This window comes from Mustela nigripes, chromosome 3 (genome assembly GCF_022355385.1).
Source record: "Mustela nigripes isolate SB6536 chromosome 3, MUSNIG.SB6536, whole genome shotgun sequence".
Classification (NCBI taxonomy): domain Eukaryota; kingdom Metazoa; phylum Chordata; class Mammalia; order Carnivora; family Mustelidae; genus Mustela; species Mustela nigripes.
Window position 1 is genome coordinate 152,244,365 of NC_081559.1, and position 20,000 is coordinate 152,264,364.

At 35.3% G+C, this 20,000-nt stretch overlaps 1 protein-coding gene across 2 annotated transcripts in view; it reads left to right on the forward strand.

The window, feature by feature from the left end:
* The window catches only part of DECR1 (2,4-dienoyl-CoA reductase 1), a 43,902-nt gene that overhangs the window by 12,063 nt on the left and 11,839 nt on the right, over window positions 1-20,000 (forward strand). For both annotated transcript variants that reach the window (XM_059394830.1, XM_059394831.1), the window contains exons 2-5: window positions 5,991-6,193; window positions 8,786-8,843; window positions 8,969-9,055; window positions 10,026-10,173. In XM_059394830.1, coding sequence (XP_059250813.1) covers window positions 5,991-6,193; window positions 8,786-8,843; window positions 8,969-9,055; window positions 10,026-10,173 — 496 coding nt within the window. The remainder of the gene's footprint in view (window positions 1-5,990; window positions 6,194-8,785; window positions 8,844-8,968; window positions 9,056-10,025; window positions 10,174-20,000) is intronic.

Consider the following 20,000-nt stretch of genomic DNA (forward strand, 5'->3'; position numbering starts at 1 on the left):
TATATTCTATTCAGTAGTTACCTTTCTGTTTTGTTAATGTTTCCCTTAGCTCTGAAAAAGCTTTTTATTTTGATGTGGTGGGAAGGGGGATGGACAAAATGGGTGAATGAGAGTGGAAGATACAGACTTCCATTGATGGAATAAATAGGACATAAGAATAAAAGATACAACAGATACAGTCAATGATAGGGTAATAATGTGTATGGTGTCATGTAGATACACCAGTGATAAATATAGCATAACACATAGAGTTGTGCAAATAGAGTTACTATGTTGTAAACCTGAAACTAATGTAACATTGTGTGTCAACTATACTCAAGAAAAAAAACAAAACAAAACAAAACAAACAAACAAACAAAAACTAAGGAAAATAAAAATAAAGGCAATCTACCAAATGGGAGAAAATACTTGCACATCGTGTACCTGAGTAAGAAATAACATCTGGAATATATAAATACCCCTTACAGTTTAACAACAACAAAACAAACATGATTCAAAATGGGGAAAGGGGAGTAGAGCTAAGATGGTGGAGTCGTAGAAGGACCCTAGGCTTGCCTCATCCCTTGAACACAGCTAGATAAATATTAAATCACTGTGAATATCCAAGAAATTTATCTGAGAACTAAAAGAACAAACTGTACAACCAATGGGACAGAGGAGGCCACATCATAGAAGGTAGGAGATACAGAGATGTGGTTTGGGGGAGAAATGGATCATGGTGCTGTGGAGGGGAGAGACCCCAGGTTCCAGAGAGAGGCAAGAGAGAGGAGAACACATATGATCACACAAGAAAAACACTTCACCATAGCTATTTACTAAGAAAATGACAATAACTATTAACTAAGAAAATGATTTTCATGCTTGTTTCCAACCAACTGGTTTACTCCAAAGACTGGAATTTTAGAGGTCCGAGGTGTGCTTGGAATAGAATCCTGAGGGTGTTGCAGTGCTCCTGTAGAGAAAGCAGACTGGCAACCCAGGGTGCAAATGGAAGGACCTGAGGATCTCCTGAGAATCTTGAGATGCACTGGGAGAGATGGTTTCTCCTTGGAGTGTATCGAGAGAGTTGGCATTGTTTCTCCAGGGATAATGGAGCTAGTGTAAGTGATCCAAAGGGGCATGTGCCCCCGAATGTTTATAGCAGCAATGTCCACAATAGCCAAACTATGGAAAGAACCTAGATGTCCATCAACAGATGAATGGATCAAGAAGATGTGGTATATATACACAATGGAATACTATGCAGCCATCAAAAGAAATGAAATCTTGCCATTTGCGACAACATGGATGGAACTAGAGCGTATCATGCTTAGCGAAATAGGTCAAGCAGAGAAAGACAACTATCATATGATCTCCCTGATATGAGGAAGTGGTGATGCAATATGGGGGCTTAAGTGGGTAGGAGAAGAATCAATGAAACAAGATGGGATTGGGAGGGAGACAAACAATAAATGACTCTTAATCTTACAAAACAAACTGAGGGTTGCTGGGGGTAGAGGGGTTTGGAGAAGGGGTGGTGGGGTTATGGACATTGGGGAGGGTATGTGCTTTGGTGAGTGCTGATTCACAGACCTGTACCCCTGGGGATAAAAATACATGTTTATAAAAAATAAAAAAAAATTAAAAAAATAGAAAAAAAAACAGAGAGAGAGGCAAACTGTAAGAGACTCAGCTATAGGGAACAAACTGAGGGTTGCTGGAGAGGAGGGGGTTGGGGGAAATGGGGTAACTGGGTGATGGGCATTAAGGAGGGCACTATCTGATGTAATGAGCACGGGGTGTTACATGCGACTGATGAGTCACTGAGTTCTACCCCTGAAACTAATAATATACTACATGTTAACTAACTTGAATTTACATAAAAAAAAATGTCCTGAGAAATCAATCTTGATACGAAAGGTGTTATATCTATTTTCAGAAGACAACTTATTTCTAGAAAAAACACAAAGCAAGATTTGAAAACTTTACAGTCTGTTTTGTATTCACTTTTTATTACTCAAAAAGAAATGGCCAAAATGCTATCTCAGGTTATTCAGGATCTTCCTTTTTAGAAATAGGAGACTGAATATAACATGATTCTGTGAGGTCTGGTCATCGCTATGGGTCTTAATATTGAAATGAAAAACCTGCTTTTAGGCAAACGGATGGTTTGAATTTAATATTCAATAACATATATGTTATGAATTATCAGAAGGTAATATGATTTAAAATAGATCAATTTCTTCACTTCTGGTTTGGTGGGAAAAATCAGTATTGATTAGGTCAAATAAAATACAACAGATAAGCCTGTGCTATGTAGTAACCTGATACCTTATAGACACTTAGTAGGAATTATTATCAAAGTGATTTATTATTTGGGAGGTTGGAAAATGTTTTAAGATAAATAAAAAAATGTTTGTATATACACAAATATTTTATTTAGTTACTTAATTTATCTTTCATGAAGTACCAAATCGTATTCCTTATACAAATCAACACTAAATAAATAAAAATTCATTTTAGAGCCTTTGAAAAATTAGAATACATTTTTTTTCATTATTAATGGGAAGTGACTAACTCACCAGCCTACTTGTGCAAATTTCCTGATTCATCATCTTAATGTAGTAGTCCTGGAGGCGGCGGCAACCTTAAGTAAAACTGCCATTTATGTAGAGAATGATTATTATTGTAGGTCACTTGGATTATTATGCTCTGGCAAAGGGATACAAAAGGAAAATGCTTTGTCAACATGAAGTTAAAGGAAGGAAGTACAACGACCAGCAAGCATGGAGCATAATCAGATTTACAGATTTATCTTCACCAGTTACTTTATACATGTTTTCAAATTTTTGTCTTTCAACAGCAGTTTTTGCTGAGTATAAAAGCAAATCATACTTCTGAAAAGATTTTAAAATATGAAACACCAACCAAACAAAAAGCAAAAATAATCATCCATGATCTCATCACCTAGAGATAATAACTGTGTAAGGAAGGTAATGGATGGACCCTGAACTCAGACACATCTTGGATTTGAATTGGCTCCTTTCAACTGGTTATTTGTCTTTAAAAATTAGTTACTTGACTTTCTATGTTTCAGCTTTTTTTCCTATAATTTGGCGATAATGATAGAATTCACCTTACAGGATTGTTGCAAGGTAATGCATTAAAAGTCTTTAGTAGACCTTGGAACATGGTAAATATTGAATCTACTACTTACTGTTGTTATTTTGTAGTCTCTTTTTTTTTTTAAGATTTTATTTTTTTTTATTTGACAGAGAGAGATCACAAGTAGGCGGAGAGGCAGACAGAGAGAGAGAGAGGGAAGCAGGCTCCCTGCTAAGCAGAGAGCCTGATGCAGGACTCGATTCCAGGACCCTGAGATCATGACCTGAGCCAAAGACAGCGGCTCAACCCACTGAGCCAACCAGGTGCCCCTGTAGTCTTTTTTCTAAGCATATATTTTTATTTATAGTTCAGAACATATTGTGTACCTTTTTATTCACTTAACATCGTATCATATGCATTTTCTTGTGTACTTCCTGTTGATAAACAGCCTTCTCTTAAATCATTGACTACATTGCCAGTTATTTCTTTAGTATACATTTCTAGATATCCTTGACCAACTGATGGAAACCCACTTAGCATGCAGGAATATTCTATCAGGAAATGATAAGATTCTGGAGTTTAAATTTCCAGCCATGACCTGGGGAATATCATGTGCCTCTTTGGGGTGATCATTAAGGTCTGTAGAAGTTCAGTGAGTAGTGAGGAAATACACAAGGTGATGATGAGGGAGGGCGCTGGAGTATCAGACCACATTGGTATCTTTGTTCTGTGACTTGGGCAATATAATTAACTTCTCTGGGTCCTTCCTGTACAGTGGGGTAAAAATGGTATCTATTTCATAGCGTGGTGAAGATGAACTGGTTTGATAATTGAAGCCTGACACATGGTAAGCATTTGATGAAATTAACTCTTTATTGTTTGTTATGTTCAACACTTAAAAGTCTGTTTTTAGGGGCGCCTGGGTGGCTCAGTGGGTTAAGCCGCTGCCTTCGGCTTGGGTCATGATCTCAGGGTCCTGGGATTGAGTCCCGCATCGGGCTCTCTGCTCAGCGGGGAGCCTGCTTCCTCCTCTCTCTCTGCCTACTTGTGATCTCTCTCTGTCAAATAATTAAATAAAATCTTTTAAAAAAAAGTCTGTTTTTAGAATTTGATGTTAGAGAGTGGCAGTGTTTTCACAAGTAATGTGAGAATGTGAATTGTAAGACTGATAAGATAGGGCAATACAAATATTTTTAGTGTAAGATATTATTTTCCCCCTATTTCAAATATAACAAATAGTTATCTATTCTAAATTTACTCTCAGGAAGACAACATAGGAAAAGACATTTGATTTAATAAGCCTTATGAGGAAATTTGAATAATTTTTTTCAATGATTCAAAAATGGAATGTTATTTTTATCCAAATTATTCTTGTTAAAAGATGAATGTGCTTTATGTTCTTTCCTTTTTTTTTTTGCAACTTTTATTTGCATCTTTCAACTAGGATCATTTTTTATTTTTTTATTAGTTTCAGTGGTAGAATTTAGTGATTTATCAGTTGCATATAATACCCAGTGCTCATTACATCGTGTGCCCTTCTTAATGCCCATCACCCAGTTATTCCTTCCCTCCACCCACCTCCCCTCCAGCAATCCTCTGTTTCCTAGATTTCAGTGTCTCTTATGGTTTGCCTCGCTTTTAATTTTCATCTTATTTTTCCTTCCCTTCCCCTGTGTTCATCTATTTTGTTTCTTAAGTTACACATATGAATAAAATCATATGGCATTTGTCTTTCTCTGACTGACTTATTTCACTTAGCATAATATCCTCTACTTCCATCCATGTCATTGCAAATGGTAAGAATTCATTCTTTTTGATGGCTGGGTAATATTCCATTGTGTATGTATACTACTTCTTCTTCATCCATTCATCTGTTGATGGACATCTGGGTTCTTTCCATATTTTTGCTGCTATAAACATTGGGGTACATGTGTCCCTTTTGAGTCACAATTTTTTTTATTCTTTGGATAAATACATAGTAGTGCAATTGCTGGGCCTTAGGGTAGCTCTATTTTTAACCTCCATACTGTTTTGCAGAGTGGTGGAATCAGTTTGCATTCCTACCAACAGTGTAAGAGGGTTACCCTTTCTCCGCATCCTCGCCAACATCTGTTGTTTCTGGAGTTGTTAATTTTAGGCATTCTGACCAGTGTGAGGTGGTATCTCATTGTGGTTTTGATTTGTATTTTCTTGATGTGAAGTGATGTTGAGCACTTTTTTCATGTGTCTGTTAGCCATTTGGTTGTCTTCTTTGGAGAAATACCTATTCATGTCTTCTACCCATTTCTTGATTTTTTATTTTTTTGGGTGTTGAATTTCATAAGTTCTTGATAGATTTTGGATTTTTTGCATCTTAGCCTGTTATCTCATAAGACATTTGCAGATATCTTCTTCTGTTAAGTAGGCTGCCTTTTAGTTTTATTGACTGTTTCCTTGCTATGTTAGTGCTTTTTAAAGTTAAATTTAAGCAGAACCCTTGTAAATAATAATACTAGCATTTATAAAGTGCTTGGTATAAACTAAACAATGGTCTTGGTATTTTACTTGTATTTACTCATGTGATGCTTACAATATCCTTTGAGTTAGGTTCTGTTATTGTCTCCATTTATAGAAGAAACTGAGGCACACAGAGGTTGAATCACGTGCTGAAGGTTATGCAACTAATGGGAAAATTCTGTCTTTTGTAGTCTTGCTCCAAAGCCCATGCTTTTAACCATTCCACTATGTTGCTTAACATTTCAGTAAGAAAATCATAATTGATTAAATGCAATACAATATGTTTACAGTGGGTTTGTTAACCCAAGAATTTGATTAATAGTAAATTCAAGAGTAAGTTTTTTGAAAATCATCTATTTTGTGGAAATGCATTTTTGAAAATTTTAATTAATCTTTTTTTTCCCTTTCAGTTTTTCAGTTATGGAACAAAAATACTGTATCAAAACAATGAAGCTTTTCAGTCTAAATTCTTCAAACCCATTCAAAAAGCCATGCTACCACCTAATAGTTTTCAAGGAAAAGTGGCGTTTCTTACTGGGGGAGGTACTGGCCTTGGTAAAGGAATGACCACTCTTCTGTCCAGCCTGGGAGCTCAGTGTGTGATAGCCAGCCGGTAAGTCATGCTCAGTGAGTTATCTGGCAAGAGCCTATTATAGAACAGTTCTGTGCCATGATATTGAAAACACTATTTGTCAGAGTTTTGTTTTTCATCTTAATTTTCTATGGCATATCCTTTAGATTATTTAAATAAATCTCCTTGGAAAAACCAGTTATAATTTGTAATGATAGAAATACAGATGGACCATGATTTCCATTGATTCAGTTTAGGATTTTTCGACTTCACAACGGTGTGGAAGTGATACACATTCAGTAGAAATTGTACTTGAAATTTTGGATTTGGAACCTTTCCAAGGCTGATAATATGCAGTAAGATGCTCTTTCTTGATGCTGGCAGTGAAGTGCAACTTCCAGTGAGCCGCCGCTCAGTTGTGAGAGTGAACAACCAAGAACACAGTCATTTTATACACATACAGCCCTTCTGTTTTTCACTTTCAGTGTGGTATTCAGTAAGTTTACATGAGAGATTTAACACTTTATTATAAAACAGGCTTTGTGTCAGATGATTTTTCCCAACTCTAGGCTAATTTAAGGTAGGCCAGATGAAGCCATGATGTTGAGTAGCTTAGGTATATTAAAATACATTTTCACATTATGGTATTTTCAACTTACAGTGGGTGTACCAGGGATGTAACCCCATTGTTAGATTGAGGAAGATCAGTAATGATTGATTATGGAACTCCTGGTATATATATTTCTCAAATTCAGTGATAGAATTTTTTTTCTTGTACCTGAAGCTTAAGTTAAAAAGCACTGTATTGAGGCTGTTTTCAGTAGGAGTGATTATAGTTACTGCTTCTAGGGATAATTAACGTTGTATTAGGATAATGGATATAATCCTTCCATTCTCTATAAGATGGGCAGATGTTTTAAAACATCTATTGGGATAAATGTAGGAAGGATAAGGCCATATAGATGGAATTTCTTATTTAGGTCTATCCTGCAATCCTGTAACTGTGTAAGTCTACAACTTCAGAGACTGAACTTTAGAGACCAGAGACTGGTCAAAAAAATCTACACCTTCTTCCTATTTTGCACAGTGTCAGATTTTTACATAGGCTGAATAAGAATCTGAATGACAAGTCATTATGTAAATTACAAAGGGCCAAAGGAATTTCTTTCAGATATTTCCTTTAATGCAAATTAGCAAGAACATTTTTAAAAAATATTATGTTTTTACAAATAATTAAAACATTTTTTTTTAAGATTTTATTTATTTATTTGGCAGACAGAGATCACAAGCAGGCAGAGAGGCAGGCAGAGAGGCAGGCAGAGAGAGGAGGAAGCAGGCTCCCCGCGGAGCGGAGAGCCTGATGCGGGGCCTGATCCCAGGACTCTGGGATCATGACCTGACCCGGAGACAGAGGCTTTAACCCACTGAGCCACCCAGGCACCCCTAATATATTATTTTCTTTATAATACTATATAATATATGTTTATGGTTTATTTTTCATGTTTCTTTCAAGAGTATGAAACAATACATATGATGCTTTTATATTCTTAAATTCGGTCTAAAATCTAACACATTTTATACATAACAGATTTTGAATAGTAGAAGTTTACATTATATCATGAGTATGTTTTCTTTCGAAAGCAGGCTTGGGCAAGGGAACAGAAATTATTGTAATTAGTGAAATAATTTTATTTGTTTTATTTTTGTCAAGTTTCAAGTTTCATTTAAATTCTAGTTAGCTAACATATAGCATAATATTAGTTTGTGGAGTAAAATTTAGTGATCCATTACTTACGTATAACACCCAGTAATCATCACAAGTGCTCTCCTTACTACCCATCATCCATCTAGCCCACTCCCCAACCACTTCCCCTCCAGTGACCCTTAATTTGTTCTCTATAGTTAAGGGTCTCTTCTGATTTGCCTCCCTCTTTCTATTTTCCCCTCCCCTATATTCATCTGTTTTGATGCTTAAATTCAACATGAGTGAATTCATATGGTATTTGTCTTTCTTTGACTGACTTACTTCCCTTAGCATAATACTCTCTAGCTCCATCCACACTGCTGCAAATGGTAAGATTTAATTCTTTTTTGATGGCTGAGTAATATTCCATTAAGACACTCCTTTATCCATTCATATATGTATATAGATATCTATCTATCTATATGTATATCTATCCATTCTTTATCCATATAAATATATGTGTGTGTGTGTATTTGTGTATACACACACTGCATTTTCTTTATCATCAGTTGATGGACATTTGGGCTCTTTCTATAATTTGGCTATTGTTGATAATGCTGCTATAAACATCAGGGTGCATGTACCCCTTTGAATCAGTATTTTTGTATTACAGAAATAAGTTTAAATATGTGTGTAGATATAAAACAACTAGTTTAAAAGTAAATAATTCAGTAATTGAGTATTAGATATGCAAAAATTGTACTAATTTAACTTGTAGAAAATGAATTCATTCAAACTGATTTGTTTGTAGATACAGCTTTTGTATTTTGTCAGGATTGCCTCTGTTTAAGCTATAGATGCTCTTTGTTTTTTAATTTATGGAATTAAAAAGAAAAAATAATATGAAGTCATTTCAGAACTCATGTGAAGTACCATGTATTTATTTCTAGGAAGATTGATGTTTTAAAAGAGACTGCAGAAGAAATTTCTTCTCAAACTGGAAATAAGGTATATTAAAAAGAGTTATTTAATTTAGATTTAGGAATTAAAACATGCTTAAATAACTTATTCATGTTTTTGGTTTAAGAAGTCTAAAAAATTGAGGATTCCTTTTTCTCTCTGATATTTTTCAGGTTCATGCGCTTCAGTGTGATGTGAGGAATCCTGAAATGGTGCAAAACACTGTATCGGAATTGATCAAAGTTGCAGGACATCCTGATGTAAGTGTAATGGTGATGAGGCCTTTGACCATTGATGGGGCCTTTGACATTGATGACACCCACCAAGATGTGCTGAGGATGCACTAAGGAAATAAAATACTGATGTGAGCAAATGCTGTGTTGAGAAGCACCTATTTTCTGTCCCTAGGAAAGATCCAGCTCTGGTCAGAGCAGGGAACAGATTAGGTGAACTGCTACACCATTGCCTTTCGGAAATACTTTAAAAATGCGTTTGCAGTCAAACTTGATTTCACTTTCTTTAATAAGATCATGAAATAAGAAGAGCAGTTATCCAAGAGCACAATATTTAGTTTAAATGATTCATGCTCTTTGCCTTTACTAATAACTTTTGATTATCTCTATCAGTAGAGGAGAATGATTCAAGTAAAGAAATCTACAAGATACTCCAAATTTTTCTTTTTAAGACTCAAAATGTGCATGGGTATTTTGCTGTTTTTTGGTTCATGTATCAGAAAGAAGTCATTTCCTCTGGTAGTCTCAGAGCACTGTTCTAAGTTAAAGGTATTTTCAGACAGACCAATAATATTAATCTGCTAATAGAACTAGGTAGAATCTTTATTGATAGTGAAGAAACATGTTATCAACCAAGAATTTTATTGGGTAAATTAAGCCAAAATATCACCAGAAATTGAACGACATTTTGAGATTCCTTGAAATACAGTATAGACAGATGGTAGATATGCTTATCTGTATTTGTTTTCATAATGATAGATTTTACCCTGCTATTGACAGGGATTAGGATTCTGAAATTTGGTAAATAACACAGGAGATTTTCACAGGCTCAAAAAAGTAAAACCAAACCAAATCTGGTGGTATTATTTTATAGCAGACTATCAGCTTTAGCTTTATTGTATTATTTGGAATAATAAGTTTCAGAAGTAAAAACTCTTCAGGGAAAATGTTATTCCTTATCTAAAAATTTGTGTCACTTGCCTTATTCATTTATTAGATTGTGATAAACAATGCGGCAGGGAATTTTATTTCTCCCACCGAAAGACTCTCTCCTAATGCTTGGAAGACCATAACTGACATAGTTCTAAATGGTACTGCCTATGTGACACTAGAAATTGGAAAACAACTAATTAAAGCACAGAAAGGTATGTTTATTAATTTTTCATGTATTTTTCAGGTTCCTACTACACACAGGTTCTGTGTGATAAGTCCTGGGATATTTTCAAACATCAATAAGGCAGTGTCGATAGCTGTACAGCTCATGGTCTAATGGAGAAGAAATTACTTAAATAATTACCACATGCTATGATATGAGCTATAATAAATACTTATTTCATGTATATTGGAAACCCAGGGACAGGAATGACTAATTCTCCCTAAGGATGAGTATAAGGTTGAGGAACAAAATGCAATTTGAGCTGAGTTTTCCCATATCTAGATGTGGAGAAGTGGGGGTGGAAGGAGGGTGGGGACTAAATGTAAATGTCCATGGAAAGAGAAAAACGAGGGGTTAGGGATCGTTGACAAATTTGATGTGCTTAGAGATGCAGAGGGAGAATGGTAGGAAATGACTCTTGGTAGGTGGGTTGGGTGTAATTGGGAATGTTCCCAACACCAAAGTAGAAAGTTGGATTTTAATTCTGAAGGAAATGGGGAGTTATTTCCTTATGGATTTCTCTTGAAGGTGTTTCATGAAGAATGTGACTTGATTAAAAAGGATACTGGCAACAATGTGGGGATAGAATAGAGTAGGGAGACCATTCCAACTTTTCTTTTGGCATGTAGCTGCATTATGGGAGGGATAAATTAGGAGACACTTAGCAGATAAAATCAGCAGGCCTTTCTGATTAGATGAGAGAGCTTATGCTGAGTGAATAGTTTGGATGATGATGACATTAGTGTGGTTCAGAACACTGCTGAGAGTAGATCTAGAGGGAAATTACTAGAACATTTTTATTTAGTATTGTGTACAAACCTTATAAAAGTTCATATAATATAAGCAGCAAATATACATATATACATATGTTTGTGTGTAAACATATATGTTTGTGTGTATTTCTTTATACGTCTAGAATTAGTGTATATTTGTTCATTTAAGGGACACTTACTTATAACTTTTGTGTAGCAGGTCCTGTGCTGTATGCCCAAATGATAGAGGTGAATGAAACTCTGTCCCTGAACAAGTGGGAAGGGTTTGGACTTAAAAGATAGGGTTATTTCTCAGGGTGGAAAGTATTCTGAGCTAGGAAAAGAAGGAAGAGTCCTTGTTTTCCTTGAAGGATGTCCTTTGGGTTTTCAGGGGAGAAGAGAAGGCATGGAGCTGGCCAGTTTCTGTCCTCTGGTTCAGAAGTTTTTGCCTCATTAGATTCAATTTCTTCTCTTTTTTTTAGTTTTTAAAAAAGATTTTATTTATTTATTAGAGAGAGAGCACAAGCAAGGGGAGCAGCAGACAGAGGGAAAGGGAGAAGCAGATTTTTCACTGAGCTGGGAGCCCAATGCAGGACCTGATCCTAGGACCCTGAGATCATGACCTGAGCTGAAGGAAGAGGCTTAACTGAGTGAGCTACGCAGGTGCCCTATCAATTTCTTCTTCTTTACTGTGTGGATAATTCTGAAGCCAACTGGAAAAAGGATATAGAACAGACAGAAGGCTATTAGAGAGGTGCTAGATGTTTTGGAGTCTGTAGAACTTCCATTCTTTCTCCATGCACTCATTGAAATCGAAGTCCCAGGTCACTCATTCCCCCTACAGCAAAGTGAATATCGATTCCATTTGGAGTTTCCATGATTTTTTGTTTGTTTGTTTGTAATTTTGTGAGTTTTTGCTTATTTGTTTGTGGTTGGTTTTTGTTGTTGTTGTTTTCCAGAAGAGATGGATGATTGGGAAGAGAGAGAAGAATGGGCTCTTCTCTCTTCCTTTTTGTCCAAGGTTCCCTGACTCTGTTTTTCTTCTCTCTCTGCCTGTTACCGTCTGATTTTCTTTCTCCTTATCTGTTACTTATTTCTCTATTTCTTTCTCTGTCTCTCTCTGTCAGCTCTTCACTCTTGATTCCCTATTTTGCTTGGTCCTTCTCCTCTTTGTGTTCCTCTGCCTCATTCTCTTTCTATTCCTTCTGCTGACTCTTGATTTCTGTCTGACTCTTCCTTTTCTCATTATTGTCTTTCATTTTAACAGAATATGATCTATTTTTATTCATCACATTGGATTAAAATTCTATGGGCTTCATTAAAAATATATTAGCTAAGACTTTTTAAAAAATGGAAGCCAGTTTTTATTCTTCCAAGATTCCTGTCAGTTATTGATGCCATAACCTGACAGGGTTTGAAGGACTTATGCCACTGGGCTCTGGAGAGTATAGTGCACAGGGTCTGTTCTGGTATTAGAGCAAGAGTTAAGAAATTCAGGTGCTAATGATCTCTGAAGTAGGTCAAAGAAGTCAGTTCAGGGGGCAGGTAATCTGTGGTAATCTGTGGTCAGAAGTATGTTTGGTGGTCTGGAGTTTAAGAAATCAGTCAAGGTAAGATATCGAGGGAAGTCAGAATACAGAAGATAAGGGTACCCACAACCGAAAGATAGACATTTGCTTGCAGGAGTTGTTGATGACATACACTCAGAGAGGGGATAGCAGATGATTGAGGATGAAGAGAACAGTGGCCATAGCTAGAGAAGCTAAGAATTAGAAGGACATTATTAAACTATGTTTTAAGTAGCATTGATAAAAATTAGTAATTATGAACAAATTAAAGATTTAGGAAACTCTTAAAGACATTAGCCCAATGTGCTTTTATAATCGCAAAAGTCAATAAATATGTGGCTGATCCTTATTGGGAAGGATATTGAAAATATTATGCAGAGGTCCGTTCATCTCTAGGATGTCTTGTATCAATGTAAAAATTAGTGAATAGTATGAAAAAGAAGACCTAATTTTATTGAAGAATCAGAGAACTTGCATTGAGAAGAGATCAAAAGAGAGACTAATATGGGGTTTTATTTAAATCTAGCCACAAAGATAGGATAAATACTAAATTTTTCCATCAAACCCTAGAACACTAGAAACAATAGATACCTCTTAAAACTCTCAAGAGATGATTTTAGGACATGTAAGTTTTTTTTTTTTTTTTTAAAGATTTATTTATTTATTATTTTAGAGAAAGAGAGAGAGAGAGCATGGGTGGGGAGGGGAAGAGGAAGAAGAAGGGAGAGAATGTCAGGCAGACTCCCTATGGAGCATGGAACATGACTTGTGGTTCAATCCCAGGATCACGGTCCAAGCTGAAATCAAAAGTCAGATGCCTAACTGAATGAGGCATCCAGGTGCCCCAGGACATATAAGAAATACTTTATCAGACAAATATCATACGATCTCCCTGATAGGAGGAATTTGAGAGATGGAGTGGGGGGTTTGAGGGGTAGGGAAGGAAAAAATGAAACAAGATGGGATTGGGAGGGAGATAAACCATAAGAAACTCTTAATCTCACAAAACAAACTGAGGGTCACTGGGGAGAGGGGGGTTATGGTGAAGGTGGATGGGTTATGGGCATTGGGGAGGGTATGTGATATGGTGGGTGCTTTGAAGTATGTAAGCCTGACGATTCACAGACCTGTACCCCTGGGGCAAATAATACATTATATGTTAATAAAAATAATTAATAAAAATACTTTATTGAGGTAGCACTAATAATACTTTATACCACTATGGTACTTTTTAATTTACAAAGTACTTTCATATACCAGGATGCAAACAGTATGAAATCAAGATTATTATAAGCTTCTTAAAGAAAAGAGTAAATCAATGCATAACATAACTTGAATGTATTAATTTTAGTTTGCTAAAATTGAGATAAAATTTATATATAGTGAGATCCACAAATTTTATATATTCAGATCAAAGTTTTGCTAAACTTACACATTTAGGTAACTATTGCCCCAACCAAGACATAGAACATTTCCACTGCCACCAAAGGTTCCCTCTTGCTATCTTCTACTTATTCCTCACTATATATACATATATATGTATATATTTTTATAAATATATAATAATAACAACAACAACTAATATTATTATTTTTTGAGAGAGAGAAAGCATGAGAAAGGGGCAGGGCAAGGCAGAAGGAGAGAGAATATTAAGCAGACTCCATGCTGAGTGTGGAGCCAACAAGGGGCTCAATCTCATGACCCTGAGACCATGACTTGAGGCAAAATCAAGAGTTGGATGCTTGGGGTGCCTGGATGGCTCAGTGGGTTAAAGCCTCTGCCTTCAGCTCAGGTCATGATCCCAGAGTTCTGGGATTGAGCCCCACATTGGGCTCTCTGCTCAGCAGGGAGCCTGCTTCCTACTCTCTCTGCCTGCCTCTCTGCCTACTTGTGATCTCTGTCTGTCAAATAAATAAATAAAATCTTAAAAAAAAAAAGTTGCATGCTTAACCAACTGAGTTACTCAGGCATCCCCACTATCTTAGTTTTTAATCCATTTTTATCTGGTTGTTTGTCTTTTTTATTACTAATTTTTAGAAATTATTTGTTTAGTCTGGACTGTATATTTTGTCAGATATAGCATGTATTTAGAATATTTTCTCCCAATCTGCTGCTTGTCTTTTCATTTCCTTATCACTGTCTTTTAGTGAGTAGAAGAAACTGCATTTTGACAAATCTACCCAACTGTTTTCCAGATTGGCTCTAGGAGTTTGCATTCCCAACAGCAATTTGTAAGATGCATTTGTGCCATATTCTAGCCCACACCGGATTGGTTCTATTACATTTTGGCCTTCCTTAGTTTGTGTAGTGGTCCCTCATTTGTAATATCCCCTTATGTTTCCCTAGTAACTAATGAAGTTGAGCATCTTTTTATGTGATTATTCATCAGTTGTATAAATTCTTTGAAGTGTCTGTTCTAATCTTTTGTCCATTTTCTTGTTAGGTTGTTTGTCTTCTTGGTATTGGATCAAAAAGTTATTTTCCATATTCTGAATATAAATCTTTTATCGGAAACATGTTTTGCAAATACCTTTTCTCAGTCTATGATTTGTCTTTCATGTTCTTAACAATGTCTTCTGAAGATGAAACATTTTTAATTTTGATGTTGTTCAACTTAATGAAATTATTTTTTTATGACTCATGCTTTTTGAATCCTAAGAGATCTTTCCTTAACCCAAAGTAATAATTAATTTCTCTGTTGTTTTCTTCTGGAACTTTTATAGTTTTCATTGTTACATTTAGGTTATCCATTTGGATTTAATGTTTGCATTTGGTCTGAGATAACAGTGTAGGTGATTTTTTGCCTCCAACTGCCCATCCTTTCCTCAGTAAAATACTTTGGTCCTTTCATGGAAAATCAGTTGGTGATATAAACGTAGGTCAATTTCTGAGCTCTCTATTCTGTTTAACTGATACATGTATCATTATTTGATGACCTAGCTTTGTAATACATACATCTATCCTATATAGCTTACTTTAGCTTTATGTTAGCTTGACATCAGGTATTGTGAGTCACGACCTGAGCCGAAGGAAGATGCTTAATGACTGAGCCACCCAGGCACCCCTGTTTATAGCATTTTCATTATAAATTTAGAATTCAATAATTTTTACAAGAGAGTCTACTGAAATTTTGAAGAGGGTTGTGGTAAATCTATAGATTATATTGGGGAGAAGTCACATTTTGACAATATTATCTTTCAGTCCTTCAGCATGCAGTGTCTTTCCATTTGTTTAGGTCTTTAACTTCTGTCAGCAATGTTTTGCTATTTTTAGTGTGCAAGGTCTTAAATAAATTTTGTTAAATTTCTGCCAAATAATTGTATATTTTTGGTGCTATTTTAAATGATATTCTCATTTTTTAAATTTTTTACTTTTAATATTTAGAAACATAATGGGTTTGTTTTTGTATATTAGCCTATTTTTTTTGTGAGCTTGCTAAAATTACTTAATAGTTCTTATACCTTTTTCAGTAGACTCTTTAGGATTTTCTATATTCGATAATTGTTTGTGAAAAAAGACAATTTTTCTGTCTTCCTTTTCTAATCTGTATTTCCTTTTCTTGCCTTAAGTTACCATCTGGGACTTCCAGTGTTAAATAGGACAATGTTGAATAGGAGTGGTGAAAGCAAATGTTTCCTCTTGATAGCAAAAGCAAAGCACTCATTTAGTCATCATTAATTAAGAGTTTACCTGTAGGTTTTCATAAATGCTCTTTATCAGTTGTGGAAATTTGCTTCTGTATCTTGTTTACTGAAAATTTAAAAAAAAATTATGAATAGGCATTAAATTGGTCAAATCTTCTATCTTTATTGAGATGCCGATTTTTAAAAACCCGGTAGTATGGTAAATTCCATTGATTAATTTTTGATTTCAAACCAACATTGCATTATGAATAAAAATCTTGCTTAGTTATGATATATTGTCTATTTGTATATTGCTAGATTTTGTTTTGCTAAAATTTTCGTAAGGCTCACTTTTTCAGCTTCCAGATATTACTCTTAATTGCGTTTCTTAGAGCTGTGACCGTGCTGGTTCAGTTTGGGGATGAGCCACATATTTGAGGTGAATTTATATGCAGATGTTACTTCCTCCTCCCTACCTGCTCTGGCATTCTCAGCTCTGTTTTTTTGTGAACAGATGATATGATGTGCTGGCTACAGCCCTACCTTTTGAAATTGATACCATGTTTAACCTACACCCCAAACCGTCTCTTAGGCCTCTGTCGAAAATATATTAGAAGAGCGTTCAACATGGCATGATATATGTCCTATTTGGCTGTTTATCAGAATCTTAAATGACTTGACATCCAAGTGAAAATATTGGCCACCTATCCATGGTTGTCTTTAAAAAACATGTTTGTATTCTATCTCAATAAAACAAATTTTTATTAAATTTTATTATAGGATAGACTACCCAGATACTATACTTGATTTTGGACTAGCTTAGGTAACACATGGATTACTTCATACCAAGAAGCGAGAATTCCTCCCACATGAGATCATATCAGTATTCTGTAGTCATTACTGCAACTTCTATAATTATTAAATAAAGATAGATGACTGAACAGGTGTTAGAATACTGAACAAGCAAAAAACAAAACATTATTTATAAGGAAATGTTTTAATTTTCTTCCTTTCTCTTTCTCCTTTCCTTTCCTCCTTCTATCTTTCCTTCCTTTTTTTAAATACCAAACATTTATTGAATGCTTATTTATTCTGTATTGGGTTTTGTTCTAAATGCTAAAGATTTATCAACTCACTTAATGTTTGCAATTACTCTGTAAGATATGACTTACCTTATTCCTGTATAGTTACAGGTGGCTCAGAGTTAGTCTTTTTTTAATATATGAGGTAGATGTTTTAAATTCTCAGTTCTACAGTTAAGAAACTGTGGTTTGTTAAATACCTATTAAGCATCAACTATCATTGTCAGAATTGACAATTGACTTTTTTTTTTTTTTTTTAAAGAGATAGAGCACACAAGCTGCGGGGGGTGGGGAAAGTGCAGGTGGAAGGAGAGGGAGAGAGAGAATCATGCTCAGCAAGGAGCCCTACATAGGGCTCAGTCAGTCTCAGGACCCTGAGGTAATGACCCGAGCCAACATTGAGAGTCAGATGCTTAACTAAGTGAGTCACCCAGGTGCCCCTACAATTAACATTTTTAAAGTCTAGTGAGAAAAAAGAAGAACTGTAGTTCAGTTTAAGTCACAGTCATCTAGTTTACTCTGATACTTGGACACTTAGGGAGTCATGATATTTTTACCTTTACTCAGCTTTCTCATCTGTAAAACAGATTGTATAATTAATTACTTCTCAAAGGTTTAGTAATAAAACAAACTGATAGCTATAAAAGCTTCATGAAAAATATAAATTGCCTTGCCAATGCACATGTGCTTCTTCATGCATGTGAATAAACATATGCTAGCCTAAATAATATGAAGAATTTGGTGGGTGTCTAAGCAGTGGGAATAGTCAGAAGCAGTCCAGGACAGCTTGAACCATCTGAAGCCTTTATGGGGGAAAGGGAGGGAGTGAAAGGTCACTGTTTAGGCAGATTAATCACATAAAATGAGGGGAAAGAGGAAAGTAACTTAAGAAATGTGTCCAAAGGAAATTGTGGTTAGATGGATGTCATTGGAAGTATTCCTGAGGTAATCTTACCAGCAGCCTTGTGTAGAGGAAGAATAAATTGAACCAATTCACTAACTGAAGAAAGAATAAGAAGAGAGAGCATCCTTTTGGTCAATAGATAGGAGAAATAGTAAATACATGAACTAAGTAAAATATTTTATGCGTTTCATATGCTAAGTTTTAATAAATTATCAGAAAACCCAAGGTTTTTAATGATCTTCCTGTCTTAGACTAGTGTGTGAACTGTAAACACAGAAATACATTTTAAAATATTTTTATTTCTAATCCATTGATACTGTCCTTGGCCAGTTCCTTTTCCTTTCCTCTCCATCATCCGGTGCCCTCAGCTTGTCCAGTCTCATCCCTTCCATAACCACCCCATGTTTGGCTGTTTCTCTCTAAGCCGCACAGAATCTTCATGCCCAGCTGTAGTTGCACAACTCAATGAAAGAAGCCCTTTCAAAGGCCGTTACGGACACCTTTGTATTTCAAAAGACACATGCTACATTTGTTATTACTCCCTGTTGTAACTCTTGTCGCATCCATCAAGATTGGAAATGCTTTCACCCAGCAAGATACACAACTCATATCCCATGTGCAAACCCTTTCAGCCCTGTCTCCAGTCCTCTCTCCACGAATTCCTAACTCATTACTAAGCACAAAGGTGATGCTTTGTTTATGAAATGAAACATTTTTGAGACCCACAAAAACAAGAGAAGTTGAGGGCATATTTAATACTTCTTTCAGTTTTGTCTGTCAGCTTCACTACTAGAATAGAAGATGACCAGTCATTTTGACAAAATCAAGTAGTATGGAAGCAGTGCTCCTTGCTTGACAAGGAAGGAATCGTAGAGCAGGAGTAGAATATGGCTTTCCTATCTTTCAGTAGTATGAGTGCAAGTTAAGTGCTGTTTAGATTTTAAAGTAGAGTAGGACCATATGAGTATCTTTATGTGTATTGTGTCCATGCCTTTCTTAGAATAGTGGGGACATTTAAAGAATGTTAAAAACATTCCTGGTCATCAGTTGGACTTTATTAGGGTAGTGTTAGTATCCTTTTAAAAATTACTGTTTGCTAGAGTTATCTTGCTTAGTTTGATGGAATATTTAAACTTCATTTGTTAAAATTTCTTGTAGCAACCATATATATCTTACTTTGATGTATTATGAAGATAATATAAAGATGGAAGGGGCAGAAATATCAGTTGGAGAAACAAAGACTGAAAATTTTCCCTATTTGGCAAAAACTACAATATGTAGATCCAGGGCGCTCAACAAATCCTAAGCAGGATAAATACAAAGAAAACCATACCAGGGCATATCCTAATCAGTCACTCAAAACTAATGATAAAGAGAAAATTTCTTTTTTCAACAACATGTTATTTTAAGTAATCTCTACACCCAAAGTAGGGCTTGAACTTACAAGCCTGAGATCAAGAATCACCTATTCTACTAGCTGAGCCAGCCAGGCATCCAAAAGAGAAAATCTTAATAGCAATCAGAGGAAACAGAGAACAATATAAAAAAAGAATAGTTAATAAAAATATTCACTGACATCATCAGAAAACAATGTTTGCTAGAGAACAATAAAATGATAACTCGAAGGTGCTGAAAGAGGAAAAAAACAAAAACCTATTAGCCCTGAGTTCAGTACACAGCAAAATATTCTCAAAAATAAAAGTATTTTCTGACAAACAAAAGCTGCAAGAATTCAATGCCAGCAGATGTGTACTACAAGAAATATTGAAAAACGTTCTTCAGGCAAAATAAAAATGATACTAAATAGAAACTCAAATATTCAGATGGAATGATGGCTGTCAGAAACAGTAAATGTAACAGTAAATATTTAAATTTTTTGTTTTCCAA